The following is a 26672-nucleotide window of genomic DNA, read 5'->3' as shown; positions in this document are numbered from 1 at the left end:
TACAGATGGCCTCCCGTAGAGGGGCCCGCTGAGGCACTCCCCGTGGGTCCACCCTATACCCCGTCAGGTGGAGAGCTAATGTCAGGGTTCCAGCACAATCCTACAGCTCTGGCTCCCAGGCCGCTGAACCACAAAGCCTGAGTGATGGTTTTTGTTTGAATTTTTGTGGCAGTTTCAAATGCTTATACTATGAACATCTTCTTCTCTTTTCATCTAAAGTTTTGGGCTGCATTGGCTCCTTCTGACAAGTTCCTGTCTTCCACTCACACGGTATGGAAGTAGCCTGGCTGGGGCTTTGGTGTGCAAGAGAGAAAGGCGCCCCCTCTGGACACACACAGCCCCACAGTCCAGTGGGAGGTGGCAAGTGCCCTGGTGTGAGGTAGAAGAAACAGAAGAATATAGGAAATAATAAAAATAGCCATAGCTGGTTTGGCTCAGTGGATAGAACGTCGGCCTGCAGACTGAAGGGTCCCAGGTTCGATTCCGGTCAAGGGTACATGCCTGGGTTGTGGGCTTGATCCCCAGTAGGAGTGTGCAGGAGGCAGCCAATCAATGATTCTCTCTCATCATTGATGTTTCTCTCTCTCTCTCTCTCTCTCTCTCTCTCCCTCTCCTTTCCTCTCTGAAATCAATAAACACATATATTTTTAAAAAAGAAATAATAAAAAGATTCCAGTAGAACTCAGGGCTCGGAAGTCGAGGAGGCCTGCGCTTCAGCAGGGCCTTGGCCAGGCACCCTCTGGGCATCGCTGTGGTTACTGGCCGCCTCCCACCACGTCACCTGCTTCCCTGCCACTTCTTTTCCCAGGGGAGCAACCAGCTAGGAGGCAGGCTATTTGGAATTGTGACAGCGATTTTATCTGATGTTGACTTAAGGACTATTGATACAATGCAATTACTATAAAGAGCATTTATTACTAAAGGATAAAGTCTTATAACTCAGAAGGAGATTTTTGTATGTTAGCACAAAAACTAAATAGTAATAATAGCAACATAATTTTCTTTTTAAAAAACTTTCCTGATGCATTTTCCTGAGTTCTCTTTTCGGAAAGCAATTTGCAAAGGCCTGATGTGCTAAATATTTATAGCCATGTAACTCCACAGGTAATTATCTTGAAAAGGGGGTTCTTCTGTGTGTTCTTATTGGTTTTAGAGTATCTACCAGTTTCTTGTCTCCCTTTTTCTTAGCTGGTGTCAGAATATTTTGAATTCACATCCTGTCCTTGTCTCTTTAAATATTGAGGGATTTAGTTGCGAGGGCAAGTTTAGCTTGTTTTTATGATGGTCTTGTTGTTCATGTCTTTTTTTTTAAATTTGTCTTTATTGTTGAAAGTATTACAGATATTCCCTTTTCTTCCCAGTGACCCCCTCCACCCAGCACCCGCCCCTCCCAGGCCTTCACCACACTACTGTCTGTCCGTGGGCTCTGCATCTATGCATATAAATTCCCCGCGTCATCTCTCCCCACCAGCCCCCGCCATTTTATTTTTAATGTGCTTCCCTCACAGCCCGGATCCGTTGCTAACAGTTAACATGGGACCTGCTCTGCCCAGAGCCGGGAAGGCTGGCCTCGAGGCGGTGCGGAGCTGCTTGTCTCTCTCTCTCTGCTCTGTTCTTTTCCTCTTCTTTTTTTAATGTTGGAACAGGATCAACGTTAAATATTTTTTAAAGATATATTTTATTGATTGTTTACAGAGAGGAAGGGAGAGGGATAGAGAGTTAGAAACATCGATGAGAGAGAAACATCGATCAGCTGCCTCCTGCACATCCCCTACTGGGGATATGCCCGCAACCCAGGTACATGCCCTTGACCGAATCGAACCCGGGACCCTTCAGTCCACAGGCTGACGCTCTATCCACTGAGCCAAACCGGTCAGGCCTCTTTTCCTCTTCGCTGCCAAGCCCTGCCCTTCTAATCTGGCCTCCCTTTTCCTCCCCACTGAAGCGCACCGGCAGTTTAAACCATTCCAGGAAATGAGTGGTTTTCTGGCGGCCCTCAGTGGAGGGGGGACCGGCTGGAGCTTGGCAGGCGGGACAGCACCGTCTCTCTGGGCTCTTGCAGGTTGAGTCACTAGCCTTCTAACAGCCAGATAAATATAACTATTTGCAGATAAATATAACGGTATGAATCACGGTGCTCATAAATGATTCAAAACAACTGCTAAAAACTCCTGTTCAGAGGGCATAGTCTAGGATTTGGGCAAAGTCAAGGGTGACAAGGGTACTCAGTGGCTTTTGTTTTTAAAGAGGTGGAAGGCTGTTCTTTGAACATTTTTTTTTTACTGATTAAAACTATTACAGACACTAGCGTATTGGGGGAAATGTTGTATCTTAACTCAGAAGGATCATGGGGTTGAGGGAAACCTGTTTTCTCCTTTACGGTGGTTGGTTAGCAGGAGCTATTGGTTGAAGTGACACTAGCTCTTCAACTTTTCTTCCTTCGCTGCTTTTCTCTGCGCACTCAGGCTCTCCATCAGGCTTCGCCATCTCTTCATCTGAACTAGGACAGGAAGCAGCCCACAGCGAGCACCTCCTCGTGGGACGGGCTCCGCCACGCACTTCCAGTTTCTCCTTAAGGCTGACTTACTCATTGTCATCGCCACCTTTTGTTTCGAATTCTAGTGTGTGAGAGGATCCCTGTCAGCTCGATTCAAGAACTTGGGTTTTTATCTTTATTTCTAAGAAATATATAAAAAATGTTTGGCTTTGTTTTTTAAAAGATACTTTAGAACTAAAAGTTTTAGGCAGGTTAGTAAGTCTGAGGACCTGTAGCTTCCGTTTTAGGACATCGTTTGGTCAGGTACCTACTTTATGCCTGCCCCCTGGAGCTTGTGTTTATCCCACAGGTGACAGGGTCGCCATGACGGTGGTGATAGTGATGGCGAGAACCTTAGCCATATGGTGCTTACCAGGAGCCCAGAACTTGCACATATTCACTTCATTTCTACAGGAGTGAATAGGTAGCCTGAAATTGTTATGATGAGGAAAGTAAGGCTCAGCGAGGCTAAGTAACTCCTCCAGGGCAGGCAGCTCGTCCTGGCAGAGCTGGGGTCTGCCCTCTCAGCCTGTCTCCAGAGCCTGTGCTGTTAACAGCCCCCCAGTGACAGGTGGGGAGGGGATGGCACCTCACCCCGTCATCACAGTGTGGTGACTCAGCAAGATCTCTCAGAAAAAGAATTTCAGAACAACCTATGTCATTTCATCACCTTACTCGGTAATTAAGCTCCAAAAGGAGGTTTATTTTTGTCTTTGGGAAATATGTTTCTTACAAAGTATGGTTTAATATTTACTTTTTATATCATCGTGAAGTAGATATTTGTAGATGTAATAATGACATGTATTAGTATCATTATTAACCTGAAGGTAGCTATTGTCTTCAAAATAGTATCTTAACTTTCACAAGCTGAGAGCCCTTTTTGTGAAGGCTGCTCACCTGCACCTGTCCTCACACGTCCACATTCTTTCCCGTCAGTGCAGGGCGAGCTGCTGTGGAACATGGGAGAGCCTTGCCTTTGCTCACATCTATTGATTCAGCATAAAGACTCCCGGCATTGTTGTGCTAGCTGGCCTGTCTGGCTTTACACTCATCACTTGGTGGATTTTTATTGTTGGGAAATACACTCGTTGCCTTTACCTGGCTCTGGGGTGATCTTAGGGTTCAGGTGAACAGGGCAGAGGTGTGGCGGGGAAGGAGGCACTGCAGCTTTCACTTCACGAGCATTCTGTCCTGAGTGTCCTTCCTGCCTCGTGGTGGTGATGGCGGGTAGGTCCTTTCCTTGATGGTGAAGGATGAGCATCCTCCAAGGGTCCTGCTTGGTGTCAAACTGGACCCCTGAAAAAGTCCAAACAGGACATCTGTGCTGAGTAGAGACACATCACCGCCTTTTAGATCATGACTCACCAAGGACGTGAGGCCAAGAGTCCGAGTGTCCAGCAGCCCACAAGCTTGTCATGCTCTGTTCCCAGAGGGCGTGGCCGGCTGGAGCTTGTGCAGCGGCAGTGCTGCTGGCCTGGCCTGGCCTGGCGTGGCCTGTCTGTGGCCGGGTGTGGAGGGGAGCTGGTGGGTGGGGCCACCAGCGCCGTGGCTTCTAGGAAGGATGAGAGGGGCAGGAGCTGCGGTGCCAATGGTCCTGCACTCGGAGCCCCAGCCTCCTGGAAGCGTGGTCACTGTTAACACAAACGCAGAATTCTTCAGGATCCGGAGAGCCAGGAATCTTGTTCTCAAACGTTTAGTGGCTTGATTTGGGGGAAGAAAAGTATTAACATTTAAGAATGTCTTTCCATTTAGGTCTACAGAGCTGGACTCTAACTGGTCTTGGTTTCAGCTGCGCTGCATGCAAGTCGGAGGGAATGCTGCCGCGGTAAGTTCCTCTCAGGCTCGTTTTCCTTCTGAGCGTGTGCTCTGCTGCCGGGGCCGCCGGGGTGACAGAAAGCCATGTGCTCTGCTGCCGGGGCCGCCGGGGTGACAGAAAGCCATGTGCTCTGCTGCCGGGGCCGCCGGGGTGACAGAAAGCCATGTGCTCTGCTGCCGGGGCCGCCGGGGTGACAGAAAGCCATGTGCTCTGCTGCCGGGGCCGCCGGGGTGACAGAAAGCCATGTGCTCTGCTGCCGGGGCCGCCGGGGTGACAGAAAGCCATGTGCTCTGCTGCCGGGGCCGCCGGGGTCACAGAAAGCCGTGAGGGCTTTGGAGTCGGACGGCCGGTTGGCTTGTTTATCCAGAAGCACCTAATACACACGAAGCTGTGGGCGAGGTGCTGGGGTAGAGTGAACAAGACACGTGAGAGCCCGCTTAGAGGCACAGACATAGAGTCAATAAAGAAGCAAATAGACAAGAACCTGCCAGGCGGTGAGCGTTCTTTTGAAGAAAATTAGAACAGGAAGAGGTGGATAGAGGGGTTGGGAGGCTTCATTATGACAATACAGTTTTTTAATATGTGCCGTGACTTTTGTGCTTAGAATAGGATGAATGATTACAGCCACTTACATCTGAATTTTATTTAATTTATGAAATCTACAAAGTTTTAATAAAACCTCCAAATTTTCAAATATAGTATATAAAGATCATATATTCATTTATAAACTTCGTAATTTCTATGCAAAAATAATAACCAGCTAAGTGGTCACTTAATTTATAATTGTAAAAGAGCAGACCTTTTTAACCCTACTTTCAAACCTAACTAAGGATTCTCATTTTAAATTTCATGTACAAATTCAATATATTTGATTTCTCAAACTCTAAACTGGCAGCCTGCTCTAGCCGGTTTTGCTCAGTGGATAGAGCATCGGCCTGGGGACTGAAGGGTCCCAGGTTTGATTCTGGTCAAGGGCATATGCCTGGGTTGTGAGCTCAATCCCCAGTCGGGGACGTGCAGGAGGCAGCCGATCAATGATTCTCTCTCATCATTGATGTTTCTGTCTCTCTCTCCCTTCCTTTCTGAAATCAATAAAAATATAAATAAAATAAATAAATAAATAAATAAATAAACTGGCAGCCTTATAAGTCTAGCCAGCAAAATCACCCAAAGCACTGGTACCTTATTTATTATGCCAAATGGTATAGGTTTAGAAGTAGAATTCACATAGACATGCCATTACACATTCAAAGTGTAAAAAAATCAAATTTGTATACATTTCAAATAAAAGTTATATCTGGTATCAATTTAATATTTAAAATTATAAATCTAAAATAGTAGTTTTTAAAATACCAGATTCCCTGGATTAGTGTTTCTCGACCTTTTGTCATTATTGTTCCTTAAGTAGACTAATTAAATTTAAATTAGATTATTTTAAAGTTAAATTGAATTTATTATTTCTCTGGTGAGAGAAATTAAATACCAAGGAATATGATTTTGTCGGGTCAGGTTGAGCATTGGAGGGCCACAAACCACTGTAATAACTACGATTTCTTTCACTTCCTTATATTTCAAGCATCTTATTAGAAACCCATGCCCATTATCATGATGTTCAGACTTGTTCCAGAACTTAATGCTGGGAGTTTGATTTTATCTGTCCTTATTTCTAAGCCCTCCCAAGGTAGCACAGCCCCCCGCCCACCCCCCACCCCCACCCCCGGAGAGCAGCTTTCTCAACTCCAGCCAGCCGAGGGGGCCAAGGCGGGGATGGGGAGGGGACGGTCATGTCATCCCACTCAAGCAGTGGGGTTGGAGCATCCTGCTCACGATGGAATGCCAGCCCTGCCTCTCACTTACCTGTGTCCCTGCCTGCGAAGTGTAGATGGCAGCAGTGACCTCCCATGGTGTTGCCATGAGGATTTAACGGGATGGGCCCAAATACCCAGAACGGATCTGGGACATGTGGGCGCCTAATACCATTATTAGCCAATTGGGGCAATAAAAGCATTGCTCATACAGGTTTTTGGAATACCTGCTTTAATTAGATATGAATTCTGTAATTCCTGTCTATACACGGACCCTTACAGGGTGATTGGAAACAGTTTCCTCTTTAATTTTATCACCTTGCTTGTGCTGTCAGTGAGTAAATAGTGCTGAACAAGGTGAAGGTTAGCGTTGCTCCTCACCAATTGTGTAAAATTTCCGATTTACAAACTGAAGTGGATTTCTCATGAATCCAAACTGAAGTGGATTTCTCATGAATTAAAAGTGGTCCTGCCGAAACCGGTTTGGCTCAGTGGATAGAGCGTCGGCCTGCGGACTGAAAGGTCCCAGGTTCGATTCCGGTCAAGGGCATGTACCTGGGTTGCGGGCACATCCCCGGTGGGGGATGTGCAGGAGGCGGCTGGTCGATGTTTCTCTCTCATCGATGTTTCTGACTCTCTATCTCTCTCCCTTCCTCTCTCTAAAAAATCAATAAAATATATTAAAAAAAAAAAAAAAAAGTGGTCCTGAGTGGATAGCATCCCCCCTCCCCCAATAAGATTCAGAGTGACGGAGGATTGAACGAAGAAACGAAGGGCCAGTTATTTTATTTTGCAAATCATCTCATGTCCAGTTTTACCAAAATAGTAATGTTACATCTGTGGAGGTACTCCTTTTTACAAGATAAGAGTATTTAAACATTCTCCGTGGTTTACGTAGTTTTGGTTTTCACAGTATTTTCAACAGTCCTTCATAATACGCAGTAGCGTTCGGCAGGATTGCTAGTAACCCGCTGCTTTCCTCTGCAGTCGTCCTTCTTCGACCAGCACGGGTGCGCCACCGGCGACACCAAGGCCAAGTACAACAGCCGCGCGGCCCAGCTCTACAGGGACAAGATCAAGTCGCTGGCTTCCCAGGCCGCGCGGAAGCACGGCACTGACGTAAGTGTGGCATGACGTAAGCACGGCACTGGCGAGAGTGTGGCATGACGTAAGCACGGCACTGGCGAGAGTGTGGCACTGACGCAAGCACGGCACTGACGTAAGTGTAGCATGACGCAAGCACGGCACTGGCGAGAGTGTGGCACTGACGCAAGCACGGCACTGGCGAGAGTGTGGCACTGACGCAAGCACGGCACTGGCGAGAGTGTGGCACTGACGCAAGCATGGTGCTGCCGTAAGTGCGGCATGACGCAAGCACGGCACTGACGTAAGTGCAACCAGTTTCAGAAGGAAAGGTGGCTTTTACCCCAAACAGTAAAGCCTGCCCGCGGGTTCTCTGTTGTGCGAACCCCGCATTAGTGCTGCGGGTGCCGCCCAGGAAGCCCACGGCCAGCTTCCTCCACGCTTCATCCCCGGCCCATGCGGAACCTTATTTTCCGTGTGTTTCCTTTAGAGGCGCCCTCTTTACCGTGTGCTGTTGGCGACATGGATCCGTGCCCGGAGAAAACTGTTTCCTCCAGCGGCACTTCACAGCCTCCTGTGCTCAGGGGCACTGGGTGGCACATCACCCGGCGCAGGGCCATTTTAAACCATCAAGTCACCAACAAGAGCACAGAAATGTGGAAACGTGGTCCTAAATAACCCGCGAAAGGACACTCGTTCACAGTGTGAGCTGGGAAAGGGCAGCGTGCGCTGTTCACGCAGCTGGCGACTGGGGCCTGGCTGCTCTGCGCCTGTCTGTGAAGGGCCAGGAGGCGAGGGCTGAGTGGGGCTGACCAGCAGATGGCGGCCAGTGTGTGGATTTGCAAGTCAGGGACCCACAGGCGGCTGGGCTGTCCTGGGCCCTGCCGTAGGTCTGAGGTCCTGATCTCCTTTTCAGACGTGGCTGTGACCCTCAGGGTCTGGGAACAAGTTACTGGGTTGATACATGTCCCAGGTAGATCCCGGAGAGGATCTGGGGTGTTCATCTGCGCTGCCCCTTGAGAGGAACTGTCACCGTGCAGGTGTCGGGACATTCAGGCCGTTGCTGAGGGAGGGACTGCTGTGCATCAGCAGGACCGGAGTGGCGGGCCTTAGGACCAACAAGGACCAGAGGCTTTCAGTTAAATTTTCAGCGTACGCAAATTAATTCAGTTAACTGCCGGAGGAATTACACCACCTGAAACATAGGCAGTTGCAAATCATACAGCTTTTTATTACATAAATTCCTGAGCGGCTGCGGGTACAAACTTAGTTAAGGACCCCCGTGGTGGTGTCCTCTGTGGTCCCGCAGCTGGGCTGGGCTGGTCCGGGTGCAGGGGCCGGCGTTCTTCTCCCAAGAGCTCGGTGGCGTCTCAGTTGGGGATTACTGGCCGTTCTGTCATCTGGCAGGAAGAGGAATGTGGAGCGGCGTCGCTTGTCAGACGGACAGAGGGACAGGCCTTTGCAATGTCTCGACAAGATGAGCATCATTGGCTGGCAGGGGCCACATTGAAAGCTTGTTTGTGCCTGTAGCAGCTCAGGTGGCTGTCGATGATTTACATCAATGCACATATGTTCATCTTAAACATGGCGAGGGGGCCAAGGAGAGTACTCACTCAGACAAGTGTTTATCTTGACACAAGTCACTCTGCGTCAGTTCAAGTCCTTATCTCTGGGTACACACGCTTCCGGGCAGTGGGGAATGTATCTTTAATATCAGACTTTAAGTTTTAAGGGAAATTAACTTAAACATTTTTAACTTTCCTCACATTCTTTAAGCATTTTTAAACATTTCTGTATTTTACTACAATACCTGACTGAAATGTGCTCAGGGGCCCCACATAGGCCTATTGCTGATCTATATATATAAAAGCCTAAGCAACCGGTCCACCGAACAGCCATGCACTGACCACCAGGGGGCAGATGCTCAATGCAGGAGCTGCCCCCTGATGGTCAGTGCGCTCCCACAGCCAACCTCCCACAGTCCCTCTCCCCGACTGGCCGATCCGCCCGATTGGGACTGGGCAAGATGGCCCCGATTGACCCAATCACCAGCCAGGCCGAGGGACCCCACCCGGGCACGAATTTGTGCACTGGGCCTCTAGTTTTATAATAATGGAAATACCAATCTTGGGCAAACGGGTCTCTAGGAAGGGAGTGAAGCGTATTAAGCAGAACCCGCAAAGCCAGGGGAAGTGCTAACGCGTGCCTCATGTTGTTCCAGCTGTGGCTCGATGGCTGCGTGACGCCGCCTTTGTCCCCTGCGCCGAAGGAGGACGACTTCTTTGCCTCTCACGCTTTCCCTGAGGTAAGTGTGGTGCTCACAGAATTTGCCGTGTGCTCACTCTGACATTTAGGACGGGTGTGTATTTAGAACATTTCAGTTAGGGGACAGGCCAAGCTGCGGTGGCAAACCACCCTGAAATCCAGTCGCTTAACCAGGAGAGAAATTCATTTCTCATCAGAGGAGCTGTCCAGGGTGACAGAGGGATGCATTTTGTTATTCTCATGGGTGGCTTTCACCTCAGGGTTCATGGCCTTTCCCAGCAATGGGAAGAGGACAAACGCCCAGGAAACCAGTGCCCGGTCCTCTTACAGACACAGCCTGGAGGTAGTGCCATCGCTCTGCCCAGATCCTATTGGCTGGTGTAGTCACATGTCTTTTAGCAGCTGCCAGTGAGGCTGAGTGTGGTGGCTGGTGTTCCACCACAGTTCAGTTCAGAGCTCCAGGGCTGACAATGAATGAAGACAGTTGTGTGTTTTTTTAAAATATATGTGTTTATTGATTTCAGAGAGGAATGGAGAGGGAGAGAGAGAGAGAAACATTAATGACGAGAATCACTGATCGGCTGCCTCCTGCATGCCTCCTATTGGGGATAGAGCCTGCAACCTGGGCATGTGCCCTTGACCGGAATCGAACCCAGGACTTTCAGTCCGCAGGCCAGGCCAACACTCTATCCACTGAGCCAAACCAGCCAGGGCTCAATTCATTCTTTATTTAATTTTCAAATAAAAAATGTGCAAAGTTTTATAAATTGCTAGACTTTGATTTTTTTGCTATTATAATTTGCATATACATGTTATCATTGATGCAATCAATAGTTGCCAGAAATAACTATAAAAAAAGAACAGAAAACAATTTTTAAAAGGATGTGTTCTATTGTAAGCTTTGCTATTACTTAATTTAGAACTAGATACAGAATATCCATAATTAGTAGCTGAGAAATGTTTGGAATGGAAATGATGGGCTAAAAAGCAGAGAAATGACTAGTTTGGTGTGGGTTAGAGTTGGAGACGTTAGTATGAATTCATGTTTATTTTACTCTCTACATACGCATGCGTGCATACACAATGGAGAACTGATTCTAGATGTGTGTACTAGTGGGTTCGTAGACACATACATGGATTGCCAGGCTCTGTCCACGGAGAGGGACGGGGGACAGTGAGGCTTCAGTGCAGCAAGCACACCAGCACCCAGGTGTTGGTTTCTAAATATCCTTCTCCACTGGAAGGAGCCAGGGCTGCCTTGGAGAACGCAGAGTGGAGGACTGGGGCTGCTGGGGCAGCTGAGCCCGGAGCACCCTGCAGGGATAGACAGTAAGGAGGTGCTGGGGGAGGGCGCCCGAAATGAGGGGCAGGGTCTGAAGGACTCGGGAACCGCCTGAAAGAGCTCCCAGTGGTCAAAGCTGGGACAATTTGAACAAAATAAGTAATTCACATACCAAATTATAATCCAAAGAATAAAGTCAGTATCCGTGTCCTGTTCTCCTCTTTTTGGATAATTACGCTGATATAAATGGATGATTGAATAAATAAATGGGACCAGGGACAATCTTCCTTATAGGAAAATTCCAAATCATGTATAATAGACACTCCCCCTCAGGAGGTAGAGCTTTATCCTCCTCCCCTTGAGTGTGGGCCGGACTCAGTGACCAGCTCCCCAAGACTAGACGATGGAAGGGAAACACAGAGGTTTACCGAGAAAAGACTGGCAGGCACCGCCTGACCGAGTGCTCAGGTTGGCATCACCGGTTCAGTCATGTTGGCGTGAGGTGGTGACAGGGGCACCGCACCTCCATGGCTTTCTTCCCCAACTCCAATCTAATGAGAAACATCAGATAAACCCAAATGGAGACACAGTCTCACAATAGGTGACCAGTACCCTTCAAAGTTCAAGGTCATGAGAACAAGGAGAGACGGAGGAACTCTGACAGAGCAGGGAGACGGAGGAGAAGAGACGCATGCAGAGTGGGGTCCTGGACGGATCCGGGGGCAGAAAGAAGCACAGAAGGAAAACTGGTGAAATCCAAGTCAGGTCTGGGGTTTAGCTGGGATGTGCCATTAACGCTTAGTTTTGACAGATGCACCATGGGTATTTTAACATTAAAGGAAGCTGGGTGAAAAGTAAAACTCTGTCTTAGCAACTTCTCTGCAAACCTGAAATTATTGCATAGTTTAGATTTTTTAAAAAGGAGGAAATTGGCTCAGTGGTTGAGCATTTCCCAGTCAGGGCACATGCTCGTGCTCAGTCCCCAGTGCGGAGCGTGCAAGAGGCAGCCAATCAATGATTCCCTCTCATCATTGATGTTTCTCTCTCTTTCTGTCCCTCTGCCCTCCTCTCTGAAATCAATAAAAATAGTTTTTAAAAGGGAGAATACGGAATTTGAGCATTGAAACAGAGACTTAATATTACACACGTTTAAATATTATCCTTCCTTCCCACTAATCCAGGTACGAAGAGGTGAGTGTAAATGACTAGGTTTCCCCTGCTTTGCTTTGTTTTTTGTGACTTCTCTCACTTTGCTTCAGGTGAGTGGCACCGGATGGGCCTCCGCACACCCAGAACCGTCTTTAACACCCAGGAACGTGGAAGTCCCCCCAGCAAATAATGAAGGTTGTTTTTAAAAATTTATTATTGATTTTTAGAGAAAGAAAAACATTCATCTGTTGTTCTACTTATTTATGTATTCATTGGTTGATTCTTTTTTTAAATATGTTTTTTAATTGATTTCAGAGAGAGGAAGAGAGAGAGAGAGAGAGAGAGAGAGAGAGAGAGAGAGAGAGAGAGAGAAACATCAATGTGGGACAAATGTCTAACATTTTGGAAAAAAAACAATAAAGCAGAATTCCTTTTTTACTCTTTATACAAATCTAAATTCAGATGGATCAAAGATTTAAAAATGAAGATATGAGGCCCGGCCGGCATGGCTCAGTGGTTGAGTGTTGACCTATGAGCCAGGAGGTCAGGGTTCAATTTCCAGTCAGGCACATGCCCAGGTTGCAGGTTCCATCCCCAATGTGGGGTGTGCAGGAGGCAGCCAATCCGTGATTCTCTATCATCATTGATTGTACCTCTCTCTCCCTCTCCCTTCCTCTCTGAAATCAGTAAAAATATATATATTTAAAAAATGAAAATATGAGGGTCCTAGAAGGAACAGGGGTGAGGCTTTCCTGCCACCCTGGAGTGGGAAGCCCTTCTGGGCACATCCAGGCCTCGTGAAAGGAAGAGATTAGTGAGTCTGACTACTGGGGTCTGAAGAAGTGCTTCAAAGACATGATAATCATTTGCAATTCATATATGGACCAAAAGCGTGGCTCCTTCATATGCAAAGAACTCTGACATGACTGGTGTTGTATGATTTGCAGCCTGTGATTATGTGTGTGTGTGTGTGTGCGCGCGCGCGCGTGTGTGCGTGTGTGTGCGTGCGCGCACAGGGCCCTGAATGCCTGCAAAGAAGGCATTACATCCCAGAGTGGCATTTAGCTTTCTGGTTTCTTCACCTTGCACTTCGCTGCTGCCACGCTGGCCTGCGCGCCTGTCCTGTGTTTGCGTTCTGTTTGGGACTCCGACCTTGGTCATCTGTCGGCCACCTCCTTACTGGAGCCTCAGCTCCAAGTCCTCTCCTGGGAGAAGGCCCCCCTCCCCGCAGCACTCCAGCCGCAGCCAGGCTACGCATGCTGCCTCCTCCGCACGGCACGCCGCAGTCCTGGGAACGAACGCGTCCCTTAGCCTCCGTGTCCACTGTGTGTTCCTCCCACTGGCTGTGAACTCCTCCGGGGAGAAATTCTTTCTGAAGAGAAGAAACCTCCCTGGGCCAGGGATTGCTTTGTCATTATCCACAAGAGAGAAGAGAAAAACTAATTCTGACACGCGCCTGACCAACAGAGAAGGTGGGGTTGTACCTTCTGAAACTCGGACGGTCATGTGAGCGTGCTGCCGTTACCGCTCACCCCACAGAAGGCCTTCTGAGGTTGAAGGGTCCCGCCAGGGAGACCCACGTACCACTCAAGTCCTGGGGTCTCTGTTCCTTTCACTGACGGATGACCCAGGTAACTAAAAGCAGAACAAGATTTCATCCTTGGACGTATTTTCGTTTACGTTGTTCGCCGAGGAGTTCCTCCTAAAAGGTTTTCTTGTTTAGAATCCCCGCTCCCAGTGCATCTGCAGCGGCTCTTTCCTGCCTCTTCTCCGCCCAGGACTTTTCTTAAGCAGCTGGTGGTGAGGGAGACTCGCTGTCCGAGGCCTAACCCGGCGCTGCGTGTGTCAGCACCGGGGGCCGTGCGGTCTTGAGTAAACTGAAGGCCTGCGCAGTGAAAAGGAGGGAACAAGAGGATTTGACTAGAACAGGCGGCCTGGCGTGCCCCGCTGCTGCGCTCTGACCGCTGCTCTCCACCGCCCAGAGCCCCTCCGGCCGCCGTGGGCGACCATGCCCGGCCGGCAGCTCTTTTCCTACAAAGTAGCATTGTTCTCACTCACCCTGCTTTGCCTGTTTAAAAGCCTTACCTAGAGTTTACCTTTAAATATTTATAAAGATAAAACAGTTGCAATTCAGTGGTGGTTAGTATATTCACAAGGTAGTGCCACCATCGCCACTCATTCCAGAACATGCCCATCGCCTCCAGAAGAAGCCCGTACCATGACAGCCCCTCCCCCTCTCTCCTGCCCCTCCCTCAGCCCCTGGCAACCACCAGGCTGCTCTCTGCCTCTAAGGATTTGTCTATTCTGGACATTTCATACAAGTAGACTCAGGTAATATGTTGTCTTTTGTGACTGGATTCTTGTGCTTAGGACAGTATTTTAAAGGAGCATCCATGTTGTAGAATTTCTATGTGCTAATATTCCTTTTTTTATGGCCAAATAACATGCCATTGCGTGGATATACTACATTTTTATTTACTCATTTTTAAAGTAATAAAATTAAAATAAAAAGTTTTTAAAGACTTAATAAGAGTTCCTAATCAGGATCATTTTTTAGGTCATTTAGAAAATGGCAGATTTCTTGGCAACTGAAAATTTAGGTTTCTATAATTGATATGATTGGTGTTAGAATTTCCAAATATTAACATATGTTGGATGTATAGTCCACATATGTACTAGGTATCTTGAACAGTTTACTTTAAAACACCAGGTCATAAGGTAGAATTCTGAATGACATTAATTAGGGAGACCACTACCATCTTATTCTATGAAGCAACTGGACAGAAAACACACTTCTATTTTAATGCACTTTTTAAATCAAAATTATTTTTACTTTTTTAATCCTCACCTGGGAATATTTTTTGCAATGCTTTTCAGAGAGAGTAGAAGGGAGGAAAGAAGGGAGGGAGGGAGGGAGGGAGGGGGAGAGAGAGAGAGAGAGAGAGGGAGAGAGAGAAACATCGATGTGAGAGACACATCAACTGGGTGCCTCCTGCACTCGCCCTGACTGAGGGACATGCCCTTGACCGGGAATCAAACCTGAGACCCTTTGGTTCGTAGGCTCCAACCATTGAGCACACCAGCCAGGGCTTAATAAAAATCCTTATAATGGAATATGGAGCTAAAAAGAAAGCAGATCATTGACAAAATTGATGTAGTTAGATATATTACATATTCAAAGCAAGTTTGGTGAGTATATTTTCTGCATTAATATCAATATTTTTAACTTGCAGGTGTACCGGAGCAAGGACCAAGTGTGGAAGGTCTTAACGTACCAACCAAGGCAACTCTAGGTAATGTTCTGATTTAGAGAATGACATTCATTAAGAAAGAAATGAATCCTGTCTTTGCCTTCTGCTAGAAGGTATGGAGTCTATGGCACCGTGACTATTAACCCATAGTTTCTTAACAAGATTTTTTTTTTTTAATATATTTTATTGATTTTTTACAGAGAGGAAGGGAGAGAGATAGAGAGTTAGAAACATCGATGAGAGAGAAACATCGATCAGCTGCCTCCTGCACATCTCCCACTGGGGATATGCCCGCACCCAGGTACATGCCCTTGGCCGGAATCGAACCTGGGACCCTTCAGTCCGCAGGCCGACGCTCTATCCACTGAGCCAAACCGGTTTTGGCATAACAAGATTTTATTAAGCCAGCATGCCGTCCTGTGTTAGCCCGCTCCGGGCTGACCGGCAGCCGCAGCTGCGGGCCTGGCCTAGGTGGCTGGTGGGGCTCTTGCCTGGCGAGTGTGCTGGGCTGGTTGCTGTTCCGGCATCGGTAGAGGCCAGAGCGGCCGCACCCCGCCTTTTACTCAGGGGCTCTCAGCATCGTCTCCTCTTCCTGAGTTTGCAGTAGGTGAACTTAACCTTTACTTGTTCAGTAGCAGGCAAGTGGAATCTGAGCTGCTGCATATCGCACTGCATTAACTGGAAAGCAGCTGCTTTAGTGAGAAATAACTAAACCATTAGAAGCGTTCCCGATCGTGTCATCGTGTATGAGCAGGCTTGTAGGAGGTTGGGAGCACAAGCCTAAACGAAGTGGTGGGGAGAAAGTGTGTGGGTCTCTTTCCCACTTGAATGGAATGATGCTGTTCTCGCGTGAGCCTGAGCATTTTAATCTGTTGTAGCTTGTGGTTTCATGCTCTCTTTTCCCGTTAAAGTGCATTCTCAGCTTTGTAAGAAAAAAATTAAAATTGTATTCCTTCGTGGGTCTCTGACACATGGTTCTAAAAGCAGAATATATAACTTACGATTAAAGATTTCCCAAAAACAATTCCTAGGAACTTTCTAAACAAGCATATATATCTTTGTGCAGTTTAGAAAGTCCTGCTGCTAAATAACGGAGCTTTGCATTCCTTACTGAGCGGCATGATGAAGCCTGTCTGTAAGTGGAGGTGGGACGGCATAGCCCACCTGCTTGAGCTGTGCACACGATGCCGCCAGCTTCCTACTGGGAGAGAATTTTGCGAGTTTCCGAGGAGGAGAGCTGCCGGGAGAGCGCGTTCTGATGCCCTGAGGCGAGCTCTGAGCCAGCCCTGGGCACCGGCGCGGCCTCTCTCTTCAGCGTGGTGCCCGGGAAACACGTTTCTGGGTTTGGACGCCACGTGCGAACTCCGAGGACTCCACTCCCGTGCACTCTAACGGGGTGGGTGAAAGCAGGTTTGCAGTCGTAAGTACGCGAATAATAAGTATTATTTGTTAATTTTTGTATTTTCTCTATGAACAACTGTAAACCTACTTTGCCCCACCCTGTGCTTGTCTTCCGGGTGACACACTAAGGTGGGAAATGTTACCGCCCCCTGAATAATACTGTGCAGCGCCGTAGTGTTTTAAAGAGCACAGTGACATAGAAAAAGTGTGCGTTTCAGTTGGCCTGACTTTGGGCTTTGTGTTTTTTGACAGAGGTGTCCTCGATCATGAAAAAGAAACCAAGTCAAGCTAAACGAGGCGTGAGTATGACGTGCGAGATGTCGGGTAGTTCGGTTCTGAAATAGGCCCGCCCTCCAGAAAGCCACCCTGCCACTGCCTTTATTGACTTTGAGCCATATTATGTATAACGAGTGCGGCCTGGCTAAAACTCCTTGTTTTGCTCAGTGAGGGGACTGGCGCCGAGTGAAGATTCGCTAGAATGGGTGTTTAACACTCCTTCTGTCGGTGATGAAATTCTTACACACACACCAGCAGGGGCTCCCGGGCGTTCCTGTCCTGGTGGCGTTTTGTAGCATTTCGTGGGCCTGGAGGGTGTCACCTGCTGAGCTTGCAGACACCGCACCCCCTGGCTGCGATCCGGCTCACGGCGCTCGGCTTGCGTGAGCGTCAGCTCCTGTCTGTAACGTGGGGAGAGGAGTGCCCACTTCCTCGAGTTGTGAGGACCAAGGAGGAGGACGGTGGCCAGTGCTGTCACGGTGCCCCCGTAAGTGTCAGCTGTTGGCACAAACCTTGTCAGCAGGTTGGTGGAATGTCATCTTGTGTGTCTTCCAGCTTGGGGCCAAAAAAGGAAGTTTGGGAGCCCAGAAACTGACGAGCACCTGCTTCAATGAAATGGAGAAGCAGGCCCAAGCTGTAGATAAACTGAAGGAACAGGAAGACCTGGCCAGGACGGCGCCGAAGGAAGAATCGATGTGAGTTGAAGTCGGACACAGTAATGGGCTCTAGTGGCTGGAACTGCTCGTTAACGCCCAGGCTGCTCTGCTCATGCCATCTGTCTTCACGTGCGTGAGGAGCGAAATGCAAAACTGAGTTTCATGAAAACGAGTGCCGCAGTGAAGTGTAGCCTGGAAGGGAGGAGGGCGGTGGCGAGGGAGAGCAGTGAGGGCAGGAAGGGAGAGACCCACGCGTGTCGGTGGTGTTCACCCGGGGAAGGTGCTCGGCACCATTCATCACGAGGGAAACGCACAGGGAGGCACTGCACTCGCCAGGCGGCTGCATGGAGAAGACAGGAGCAGGCGCTGGCGAGAATGTAGAGAAATGAGGTCCCTTCACGTTGCTGATGGTCATGTAAAACGTTAAGCATGAGTTACAGTATGACCAGCAGCTCCACTCCTACGAGAAGGTAAAAAATAGGTCCCCACAAGAAACTTGTACATGTGTGTCAGGGCAGCATGACTCCCGGTCGCCGAAAGGGAGAAACAGCCCAGCCGTCCATCAGCTGAGGAGCGGATGGACACAGTGGTGTGTCCATACCCGGGCAGATTCACCCTAAAAAGGAGGGAAGCGCTGGCACTGTGCTGCGGCTTGGATAAACCTGCAGCCTTTGTGCCGAGAAGCCCGTCGCAAAGACCACGTCTGTGTGCTCCACGGCTGGGAAATGTCCAGGCAAATGCCCAGAGATGGGAGCAGCCCCGTGCTTGCTGGGTGGGGGAGGGGGAGGGGCTGATTGCTCAGGGGTGTGGCTTGGTTTTGCAAGTGACAGACATGTTCTGGAATTAGTGGAGATGGTGGCACCCTGTGGATTGTGTACTTTGAAGGGTGCATGTTATGGTGTGTGAATTGTAGCTCCGCAGTGAGAGTATTGATCAGGTGAAGCTCCCCTGAACCTGGCGGCTGAGTTCTGAACAGATGATGGGAGGCGGTGGGTATGTGGTCTCCAGGGGCCTGAGCCGGATTGGTCTGAGTCACACTCAGCACAGATGGGAGGGGAGGAAGGAGTCTGAGGAAATGAAGGGAATTGAGATGCATGTGCGGTGGGGACGGGGACGGCTGGCCGGGAGGGGTGGGATGGTGGGTGGAGCTCGGTGAGGTCGGGGTTGATTGATGTCTGCGAGGAGGGCCGCGCTGCAGGCGGCATTTGGCGCAGTTTGGCGGTGAGGTCCGCATTAGGCAGAATGGGGAGGAAACTGACACCAGGAGGCCAGACGGGAGACCGTGTGAAGTAAACACTGAGGCTCCTGTTTCCTTTGTGCTGGAAACAGAAGAGAAACATGGCATCTGGGCAGGGACGTGGGTGACTGGCAGGTCACGGGGGCGGGGGGGGGGGGGGGGGACGCTACGCAGAAGGAAGGCAGCATCGTCCTGCTTCTCGGTTATTTTCACATGTATTTTACCAGGTGTAGCTTGAGCAATTACAGACAGCATGATGAAGACAATAATAATTATTTTATGGGGTTATTTTGAGGATCAGCTTAGTTACTGCTCATTAAAATACATTAAACCGTGCCTGGGACATAGTGAATGCTCATCACTCTGACTAATTACTGTTCATCCGAACTGTTTGCTAACTGGAACTTGTACGGTGAACTCAGATAACTTGAAATTGTCATTTAACGCATAGAACACAGGGGGCAGCACTAAACTGTATTATGGTTAAATGTGGTTTGAAAAGATTCATGGAAAATGTCGTTGCTCAGCGTCACTGTAATCTCTCTGAATGAGCTGGTTTCAGACCCTGGGGAGGGGGCTTCTCTTGGCGTTTGGGAGTGGGCTGTGCCCAGGGCTCCAGGGGGCTCTCCCCGAGCGTGGGCCGCCCCTGCCAGAAGGGCCCAGCCCCGGGGGACAGCACCCTCCTCCCTGCAGGCCAGGGGGCTGGAGCTGGTCGGTCATATGGGAGCAGCACCAGCCCCTGTGTCTTTGACCAGGACCATGTCACAGACCATAAAAGCGAAGACGCGGGGGTGGGATGTTTATGAATTTGATTTGGGAACGTCGTTTTGACTGCTTCCCTGGCCTGTTCAGAACAGCCGCACCGCTGTGCCTGCCTCCCCGTCCGCCCTGCCCACCGCTGCTCGGTTTCAGACCGGGCCTGTGCCAGCTGTGTTATCCCCAAGACATGCGGCTGCTACTCTGCAGTTAATGAAGTTGTTCACTTCATTAAAGTAAATAAAGTTCAGTTCAGTAAACTGCCAGGAACACAGTTGTTTCTTGTCCCCCAGACTGTGCAACCAAACTGTCCATGCAGCACCTCATCCTCGCCTGCTGGCCGTCTCTCGTCCAGCCCTGAGGTGTGTGTGCGCAGCGAGCAGGAAGAGAAGTGGCAGAGGGCCCCCTGCCCCCCCCCCCCATCTGAGTGTCTTGCAGGCCCTGCCTGGAGCTGGCACTGGAAGGGCTCCAGCAGCTCTGAGCAGCACGAGCCTGGCTTATCACAGTAGTGCTCGCGGAGCACAGCATGGCACCGGGAGCCCGTGTGCAGGTGCTCGCTGTTAGCAGTGACAGCCGCCCGTGGCGGGTCCTCGGGGGAGGGCTAGACTTTCATCCCCATCCGTTCACCTTCTCCGGCAGAACCTGTGCCAGTTCCATCAGTCATGATTTCACGCAGATCCGTGGCTCCCTTCCCAGTGCGCTGGGAAGAGGATGTTTTTCTGAGCAATCCGACGGGTCTGTAGCCACCAATGGCTCTGCAGACCAAGAAATAGTCAGGAGCGCAGTCCGCCAGCCCCACGCGAAGCAGAGGGCCCTGCTTGACTCCGTAGGGAAGGAGTCAGCAAAAGCAAGATGACGTTTCCTGAGCGAGAACTCCGCGTCAGCCCCTGTGCCTGCGCAGAAACGCAGGTCCCCGGCGTGGAGTGCGTGCGGCGCCTGCCCAGGAGCATCCGTGACCGTGCACACAACTTTGTGAGCTGGCTGAGAGCAGAGGCCCGAGACCCGAGATGGTAGATGCATCGCTTTTCAGGGCCTGAGCCTGGCTGCTCTCTTCCTAGTGTACGCACCCTTGTTACTGCTAACGTGGGCGTGGTTTTCTTTATGAAAAACGAAGCGTCTTTAGAAATCAGAGTGAGGACAGTGCTCTGTGTCCCTCCTTTTGCCCCTTGTGGTGCATCGTGTGTACCAGGTCTCTGGGGAGTAGGTGCTCGGGTCTGACTGACGGGCAGCGCAGAGAAGTCTGTGGCAGAGGAAGGACTGTTCCGTTTGAAATGCTTTCAGAAGCCTGACGACACAGAACAGGAAACGTTTTTGTAAATTGAAGCATCTTTTGCAGTTAGTAACCCCTTAATTTATCTATTTGTAAAGCCAAGTTATATATATTTTTACCTTAAACCAAAGGAAACCAATGAGATTAATCTCTTACTTTTGATGTGGAATGTGGAAGTATAATAAATATCAGTCCAAGTACGAAATTCTGCTTTTGACTATTCTATCTGGAAGTAATTTTGGTGGACGTCGTTATGCATAATAGGTAATACAAATTATTTCTGCATGGTAATAGGAAATATGAACCAGGGCCGTAATGTAGGCTCAGCAGCAACCAAAACGTGGCTATCACATCATTTACACTTTCTTGAGCATTTACTTTAACAAATGCCAGCTTGCCTCAGAATTGCTAACCATGGAGAAGCACAAAGCCAGAAGGATGAGGCATGTTTGATTGTGCTCAGTGTTTTATCTTAACCCAGAATGAGCGCTGAATTAAGGAGCGTTGGTTTTTGGCAGTGTCTCGTCCTTACGGTTGGCCTATAAGGATCTTGAGATTCAGATGAAGAACGATGAGAAGAAGACCGTGAGTGGGAAAACGAAGGCGGAGTCGGAGCGGCTCGGCATGGGGTTTGGAAACTGCAGGAGGTACGTGAGCCCGCTTTCTCGCTTTCTCGCTTTCCCGCTTTCTCGGGCAGAACGCCAGCCAGTTCGCTCATCCCGAGGGCTGCCTGTTCCTTTCACCTTCAGCAGTGTTTCTCCTCTTCCTCCCTGTCTTTGATGGTTTGCTTTATGCTAGTGTTGATTATGGCATGAAAACTTCCAAATATGATTCTTAGACAATAGGAAGTAGGTCTGGCTTGGCCCTCAGTGGATGCCCCAGGCAGAGCCGATGATGTCACTGCACTTGTGCGACTGGTTATAGTCCTCACTATGTCCAGTAGTTTTCAGTGCTTATACCAAGAAGTAGTTTTTATCGTTCATGTTTTTAACCCCACCAATCAATTTATTTTTGTTGAGAGTATAGATGAAAACATTCGTTGGTGAATATAGTGTCTTTATGAACTAACTAGTGTTGGTTTTTTCCATTTTATTCTCTTTTCTCAAGTGGTATTTCACATTCAGCAACTTCAGATATGCAGACCATTGAACAGGAAACACCAGTCATAGCGAAACCAAGGAAAAAGTACAGCGATGACAACGATGATTCATATTTTACTTCCAGCTCAAGGTAGTGTGTTAAAATCATCCTTAAAGTGTTGTTTTGAAAAGCAGTGATTAGCATGAATTTATTCGTTTACTTCCCTGCGTTTTGTTTTGTTTTGAATATATTTTTATTGACTTCTGAGAGGAAGGGAGAGGGAGAGAGAAATAGAGACATCAATGATGAGAGAGAATCATGGATCGGCTGCCTCCTGCATGGCCCCTACCAGGGACCTAGCTCACAACCCAGGCATGTGCCTTGACCGGGAGTGGAACCGGTGACCTCCTGGTTCCTGGGTCGACGCTCAATCACTGAGCCACACCTAGCTGTGCAACTTCCCTGTTTTTAAATGCTTTGGCTGGAGTCAAGGGGTCCTTTAAAAAAGTTGGGGAAACATTTGTAAGAAGGCAGTGCTTGCTAATATTAAGATGTTTGGCCCAGCCCGTATGGCTCAGTGTCGACCTATGAACCAGGAGGTCACGGATTGATTCCTGGGCAGGGCACCTGCCCGGGCTGTGGGCTCGCTCCCCAGTGGGGGTATTGAAGGAGGCAGCCGATCAATGATTGTCTCTCACCATTGATGTTTCTATCTCTCTCTCCCTCTCCCCTTTTCTCTGAAATTAATAAAAAAATATTTTTAAAAAGATGTTTGATAATAAGGTAGGAAAATGGGAGAGTGGAGAAATGTGCAAACTCCTGAAGAAACATACTGAATTATAGTCTTATTCCCAGAGTCGGAACATTTCACAGCTGAGCCTCTTGTTTCAGATACCAGCTCAGGGGTCCCCGGTCTACGGGGCAGAGCATACACACATTCTCTGTGTGTGCGTGTTTATTAATAAATTACTGCTGCCGAAACCGGTTTGGCTCAGTGGATAGAGCGTCGGCCTGCGGACTGAGGGGTCCCAGGTTCGATTCCGGTCAAGGGCATGTACCTGGGTTGCGGGCACATCCCCAGTGGGAGATGTGCAGGAGGCAGCTGATCGATGTTTCTCTCCCATCGATGTTTCTAACTCTCTATCTCTCTCCCTTCCTCTCTGTAAAAAATCAATAAAATATATTTAATAAAGAAATGAATAAATAAATAAAAATAATAAATAAATTACTGCTGCGCTCCGAAGGCTCCCAGGGTCAAGCCACTCCCTGCCCCTGAGCGCCACCATCTGATCAGACAAGTTGCCCAACTGGTGTGAAGCTGACCCTGGAGAAGGCCCTGGTTCAGGTTCCAGCGGCCTCAGGGGCAGGGGAGGGGGAGGGGGAGGGGGAGGGGGAAAGGCGGGGAGCAGGTGTGAACTTGAAGCATCTCACTTGTGAGGTTCCTCCAACAACCTGACCAGCACAGGGACAGTCCTGCTAAAAAGGCACCCAGTAAACTAGGGATGTTACTGGAGGGGGCACCAGCTGAGCAGCGAGGGGGTAAGAGTGTAGGCCCAGGAACCAGGCGGCTGGATTTGAATCCTGACTCTGCCACTTAGTACAGGTGACCTTGGCCTCTCTGTGCATTAGGAAGCTGGCATGTCCGCCTCACAGGCAGTGTGAGGGTCAAGTGTATTCATACGAATAGAGCGTGGTGCGTGTCTGTTACTGATGTTATTTTACCTGCTGTTATTGCATAGAAACTCAATTCAAGAAGCATGTGACTCAGTCTACATGTTTGATCACTGTTGTTAGACACTTAAATAAACCTCATTGAGGGCCGCCTGCAAGTGAGCAGTTCGGGGAAATGGAATGTGGGCCTGTCGTTAGCGGTGGTGCTCACGGGCGGTTCCTGCCACTGCCATGGGGGCGGGGGCAGTAGAGTTGGGGAGCAGGCAAGCAGGCTTGGAGGACGTTCACATATGTAGCACTTGTTCTGTTTCATTCTGCCCCTGTCCAAGCTCCCAGAGAGCACTGTCCATCGCCGCAAATTCTTTCAAGTCCAGATATTTTATCAAAAAAAGAAAGAAATGCCTGGGTCAGTGGTGTCCCCGGTCAGGACCTCAGCGACCGGGCGGCTTCCTGTTTGCCTGTGTGAGTAACCTGGCTGTCGCACCAGGGCTGGTCTTACTTAGAGGGAACACCCCAGTCATGCCTCTTAAAAGAATGCAAATCCTTTCCCACAAGGGGAGGGAAACGTCTAACTTGCTCTGGAAGCCGCGTGCAGATCAGATCATTCAGCTGGGGTTCATGAGGGCGGGCGGCGGCTCTGAGGCCCCGGGGATGCGGCTCTGCACTGCCTCTCGGCTTCTCCACAGCCTCCCTGCGCGGGAGCAGCTCCTGCAGAGGAGGCACAGGAAAGGGGGGAATCGTCTCAGGCTCCAGCAGCACTGCTGCTTGGAGCGCGTGGGAAAGGGCGGGGCCCTGGAGACCCGTGGAGATTCGCTGGGCCCCCCCACAGCTCCACCTGCCCGCGCCTCCCCAAAGCTCGGCCAGAGCGCCAGCCCTGAGGCCCTCCCCTCGTTGCTAGGACACAATTAGTTATGGTTTGAAACCTGGGAGCAGATGGTGTTTATAGGGCCCAGGCTTGCTGGTCCCTGCCAGACCGACCTTGTGCGTGTGGATCGTGAGGAGCTGCCGCCTTCTCTAGCCTCGTCCTCACCCCGTGGGTGGCACAGGGCGCTGGCCGTCCTTGGCAGCTGAGTTCCTGCACATGGGCTTTCGGAAAGCCAGCAGATTAGTTCCATGAAGAGCTCTCATTGCTTCCAAATTATTCATTAGCCCATTAGAACTTGAGTATTATGAATTATGGAAGAGGGCTGTTTCTATTAAAAAGAAGGTCAACCATCTCTGTTTTTTATTGAGTTCCATTATTTCCAGGACATGGACAATGTAATTATATATTGAGTACAAAGGGATGAGACTAGAACAGTTTGCTCAGCCTTACAATGCCGGCGTGGCCTGCAGGGGGTCACAGTGTCAGCAGCTGTAACTCAGATGTGAGGCTCGGGTGCTGGCAGCGGGGGCTACGGAGGTTCAGGGTTGAGAAGGACGGAGTGGGAGGGCAAAATTAAAGTAAAAAGCATTGAGCCCCGCTGGCGTGGCTCAGTGGTTGAGTGTTGACCTGTGAACCAGAAGGTCACGGTTCAGTTCCCAGTCAGGGCACAGGCCTGGGCTGCAGGCTCCATCCCCAGTGGGGGACGTGCAGGAGCCAGCCGATCAATGATTCTCTCATCATGGATGTTTCTATCTCTCTCTCCCTCACCCTTCCTCTCCGAAATCAATCAATAAATATATTTTTAAAAAGCACTGAACACTAGGACCTAGAAATCCGAACAGTCGACGGTCACTAACAATATGGAGGTGAGCTTTGGAGGCGGTCGTGTTTCTGAGGGGAGGCCAGTGCATGGCCTTTCACAGTCCCCTTGCCCTCCTCCAGCGGGCGGCTGGGGCCTGGCCAGACTCTCTCTGTCCCGCAGTGAGGCCCCTGCATGTGGGAGAGCTCAGAAAGTGGGTGTGGGATGGGAGGGAGAGTAGGGGGCGGGGGCATGTAGGAAGAGAGCCCCGCCCAGCCAGCCGGTGGAATGCTGCATAGCGGCTCTTGCTAACCAGTAGGATCCCAGCAGAGTGGCTTCTCTCTCCTGTTTTTGAATCATTCAGTCATTTTCTTAAAATCTGATGCCCCTGTGGCCCAGCACTTTGGTTTATGTAAATGAGTGTTTCCTTACAGTGATATCAAATCAGCAAAATCCAGTAAGTTCACAACCTCAGAGTGTGAAGAGCCTGGAAATTCCAACCGCCCTGTCCAGTGCCCCGGGCACCCAGCACCCTCCGGGGCCTGCAGCACCCCCCTCAGTCCATTCAGACTTACATCCCCCTGGGTTTCCGGGGACTATGTCTCCTCGCCCCGCTTCCTCGCCTCACAGAGCTCGTCAAGGGGCGTTAAATCCCTCGTTCATGGACCTGGGCTCAGTCTTTCCCTGGTCCTTACAGACCCTGAGGCGGACTCTTCTCCCGTGACGTCAGGTCGCTCCGTCTCTGCTCTTCGTGGGAGGGGCTGTTCCTCCCAGCAGCCCGTGCTTGGGGCTCCGGGCCCCGCGGCTCTGGGAGGGCTGCTCAGCTTCCACGCTCCCTGCCCGAGAGGCTAGCGGACGCCATCTGCGCTCAGTGACCCTCTGGAGGGGGAGGCGGGACCCACACCGGAAGCCCTGCTTCCCCCCTGTTGTCCACAGGAGCCCTCCCCTCTGCGTCAAACAGCAGGTTTACCCCTCCTCTGTCATGGTTTGTCAGGGAAAAGTGTATTTGTCCTTCGCTCCCCCCACCCCTCAGTCCTGGCTCACTGGGGTCCCTGCCCACTTGTTTTCTATTCATCTCTGATTGCAGGCCCCTCCCACAGCCCAGGGGTCGGTCTGTCTGTCTGTCTGAGCGGCTCCCTGTGGCCTGGGAGCCAGTGCTCACCTGTTTCCTCGAGCTTCCGGCCCGACGCCCTGCAGGAAGCCACATTCTCTCCCACCACCTTCCTTTCCCGAGACCGAAGGTGGAGGCCGCCTCTCTCCTGACCCTCCTGAGTTCCAGCTTCCTGGGGCGTGCGTGGCTGGCTGGGCTTTTCCATCCAAAGCAGTTAGGAATTCTGGGATAACACGGTCCCTTTTTCTTTTTTTAAAATATATTTCATTGATTTTTTACAGAGAGGAAGGGAGAGGGATAGAGAGTTAGAAACATCAATCAGCTGCCTCCTGCACCACCCCGCTTCACTGGGGATGTGCCCGC

At 49.9% G+C, this 26672-nt stretch overlaps 1 protein-coding gene across 2 annotated transcripts in view; it reads left to right on the top strand.

Moving 5' to 3' along the window:
* ARFGAP3 (ADP ribosylation factor GTPase activating protein 3) overlaps positions 1–26672 on the top strand; it is a 47291-nt gene that overhangs the window by 5989 nt on the left and 14630 nt on the right. For both annotated transcript variants that reach the window (XM_036297786.1, XM_036297785.1), the window contains exons 3-11: positions 4289–4361; positions 7145–7276; positions 9462–9545; positions 12047–12131; positions 15170–15229; positions 16841–16887; positions 17420–17559; positions 21302–21430; positions 21891–22013. In XM_036297786.1, the coding sequence (XP_036153679.1) occupies positions 4289–4361; positions 7145–7276; positions 9462–9545; positions 12047–12131; positions 15170–15229; positions 16841–16887; positions 17420–17559; positions 21302–21430; positions 21891–22013 (873 nt within the window). The remainder of the gene's footprint in view (positions 1–4288; positions 4362–7144; positions 7277–9461; positions 9546–12046; positions 12132–15169; positions 15230–16840; positions 16888–17419; positions 17560–21301; positions 21431–21890; positions 22014–26672) is intronic.

The sequence above is a fragment of the Myotis myotis genome, unplaced genomic scaffold (assembly GCF_014108235.1).
Source record: "Myotis myotis isolate mMyoMyo1 unplaced genomic scaffold, mMyoMyo1.p scaffold_m19_p_3, whole genome shotgun sequence".
NCBI lineage: Eukaryota > Metazoa > Chordata > Mammalia > Chiroptera > Vespertilionidae > Myotis > Myotis myotis.
This window is presented reverse-complemented; position numbering and strand designations above follow the sequence as displayed.